General features: G+C 40.6%; 1 protein-coding gene across 1 annotated transcript; it reads left to right on the top strand.

Moving 5' to 3' along the window:
- Window positions 1-202: 202 nt before the first annotated feature.
- LOC107022218 lies at window positions 203-2,233 on the top strand. Its single transcript, XM_015222895.1, has 3 exons — window positions 203-1,579; window positions 1,739-1,864; window positions 1,913-2,233. The coding sequence occupies exons 1-3, from the start codon at window positions 203-205 to the stop codon at window positions 2,231-2,233; spliced, it is 1,824 nt and encodes a 607-aa protein (XP_015078381.1).
- Window positions 2,234-2,883: the final 650 nt, after the last annotated feature.

Genomic DNA, 2,883 nt, shown 5'->3' with positions numbered 1-2,883 from the left:
TCGTTAGCCAACATGAGAAAAAGACCACGGAAAATTTTCGCGAATATGCTATCAGATGGAGGGAACAAGCTGCTAGGGTTAAACCACCGATGAAGGAGTCAGAGATGATTGACGTTTTTCTCCAGGCGCAAGAACCTGATTACTTTCACTATCTGCTTCAGCCGTAGGGAAGACATTCACTGAAGTTATTAAGGTAGGGGAAATGGTGGAAAATGGCATCAAGTCTGGAAAGATTGTAAGTCAAGCTGCCTTAAAAGCCACAACACAAGTGCTTCAAAATGGTTCTGGAAATATCGGAGGAAAGAAGAGAAGGGAGGATGTGACCACTATTGTATCAGCACCTAGGACTCATGTTCTAGGTAATTCCCCACAACACTATTTTCCTTCCCAAGCTCCACAATATTCTATGCCATACACTCCATATCATGTTTTTAATGCACAACCAATTGCACCCCCTTCTTATCCACAATGGCGTGCACCAACTCCACAAAATCATCCACCACCCCCACAAGTTCATCAAAACACTGCTAGAATTCCTTTCCGTCCTAGACCACAATACAAAAAGGGAAATGGCGTTAAAGGTGAGTTCACTCCTATTGGGGAGTCGTATGCTAGCTTGTTTCAAAAATTAAGGACGTTGAATGTTTTGAGTCCTATTGAGAGAAAGATGTCGAATCCTCCCCCGAGAAATTTGGATTATTCTCAACACTGCGCATATTGTTCTAATGCCCCAGGGCACAACATAGAGAGATGTTGGTATTTGAAAAGGGCCATTCAGGATTTGATCGATTCTAATCGAATTATAGTTGAAAGTCCGAGTGGACCCAACATCAATCAAAATCCATTGCCGAGGCATACTGAAACAAACATGCTGGAAATGATGAAGGGTCATGAAGAGTTTGCATCTCCGTATAAGCAAATCCTTAGGGTTGGAACTGGCATTGAGATGTCAGCAAATGTTGTTGATTTAACAAAAATGATGCCTTTAAGGGCGGAAAATGTGTTAGAAAAGTTGAGTCCATCAAACACACCCATCTTAACTATGAAAGGAGCCCTTGAAGATGTTTGGGCAAGCCCGAGTAAGGCAAAATTGTTTGTTCCAAAAGGGCAAAACAAGCCTATCTTGATCGTGAGAGGGGCCCATATTCCTCCTGTGATTATCAGGCCAGTATCCCAGCTCCCAATGAATAACCCCAAAGCTATTCCTTGGAATTATGAGCCTACTGTCGTGACATACAAGGGAAAAGAAATTGATGAACAAATAGATGAAGTAGGAGGAATAACCCGTTCCGGAAGATGTTATGTCCCGATGGAATTAAGGAAAACTAAAAATGACCAAATACAAATAAAGAGTCCGGTCACTGAAGGAGAGGCAGAGGAATTCCTAAGGAAGATGAAACTATCAGACTACTCCGTGGTGGAACAATTAAGAAAAACTCCAGCCCAAATCTCTTTGTTGTCTTTGCTAATACATTATGATGAACATCGTAAGGCTGTAATGAAAATTTTGAATGAATCACATGTTCCTAGTAAAGTTACAGTGAGTCAGTTAGAGAAGATTGCTGGGAGAATATTTGAGGTAAACCGCATCACCTTTTCAGATGATGAACTACCCAAAGAAGGTACATGACATAACCAAGGCCTACATATCACTGTAAAGTGTGAGCTTTCATATGTCACTCGAGTTCTAATTGATGGAGGATCTGGAGAAAATATTTGTCCTTTATCAACTCTACAGAAATTGAATGTTAGTGCTGAAAGGGCCCGACCCAACAATGTATGTGTTAGAGCTTTTGATGGGTCAAAAATAGATGTTATTGGTGAGATAGAGCTCGTACCAACCATAGGGCCTGTGGATCTCGCTGTGAATTTTCAAGTGTTGGATATCAACGCGTCCTACAATCTATTGTAGGGGAGGCCATGGGTGCATAGGGCTGGAGCAGTCCCCTCAATGTTGCATCAAATGATTAAGTTTGAATACGACCGACAAGAGGTAATTGTTCATGGTGAGGGGGATTTGTCAATCTACAAAGACTCTTCCTCCCCTTTTATCAAGGCGGATAATGAGAATGAGGCACTAGTTTATCAAGCTTCTGAGGTAGTGGTTATTGAGCATGTCCCCGAGGGGAGTGTCATTTCAAAACCAAATATGCCCATCGCGTCTGTAATGGTGGTGAATGAATTGCTGAAACATGGGTTTGTGCAAGGGAGAGCTTATCCTGTGAGTCTATGAAAGAGCATCGGTACTTTTGGCTTAGGCTACCAACCTAGAGTCGAGGACAAAATGAAGGCAAAGAAGCAGAAGAGAGATGTATGGTCACTTACCAAGCCTATACAACCAATCTACAAATCTTTCATCAAAGCCCGCGCAACAGAATCTTATCAATCATCTTTTCCAGAGCCAGTGATGAAAGTTAGCGAAGAAATGATCAACTATTTTCAAGATTTATTTGTCGAGGTTGATATGGTGGAACTCGGAGAGGCCACCCCTCTCCCTGTTAAAGACGAGTCTTGGTAGTCTGTCTTGTTTTTTCTTTTGTCGTCCGATTCATTCAAGGATTGTAATTCAGATGTTATCTTGTCGTTTTATTTCAAACATTCTATTTCCTTTTTCAATAGGATGTAACTGCATCTTTATTTCAGTCTAATGTATTTGTTCATTTTCTTTTATACAGTTCTTTCTATGCCGATTCTAGTGATATGACATGCATGCAGAATTTTTCGCCAGATCTTAATATCCAATCTAATCTCCGACCTAATATTGAAATAATAAGTCAAGAAATCGAACATGATGAAGACTGAGTATTTAAAGAAGTAAGGAGGGATTTCAATCATTTTGAAAATAAGTCAAATCCAAACATGAGTGAAACTGAGACGATAAAT

This window comes from Solanum pennellii, chromosome 6 (genome assembly GCF_001406875.1).
Source record: "Solanum pennellii chromosome 6, SPENNV200".
NCBI lineage: Eukaryota > Viridiplantae > Streptophyta > Magnoliopsida > Solanales > Solanaceae > Solanum > Solanum pennellii.
Note: the sequence above shows the minus strand (reverse complement) of the source record. Positions and strands in the feature narration are given on the sequence as shown.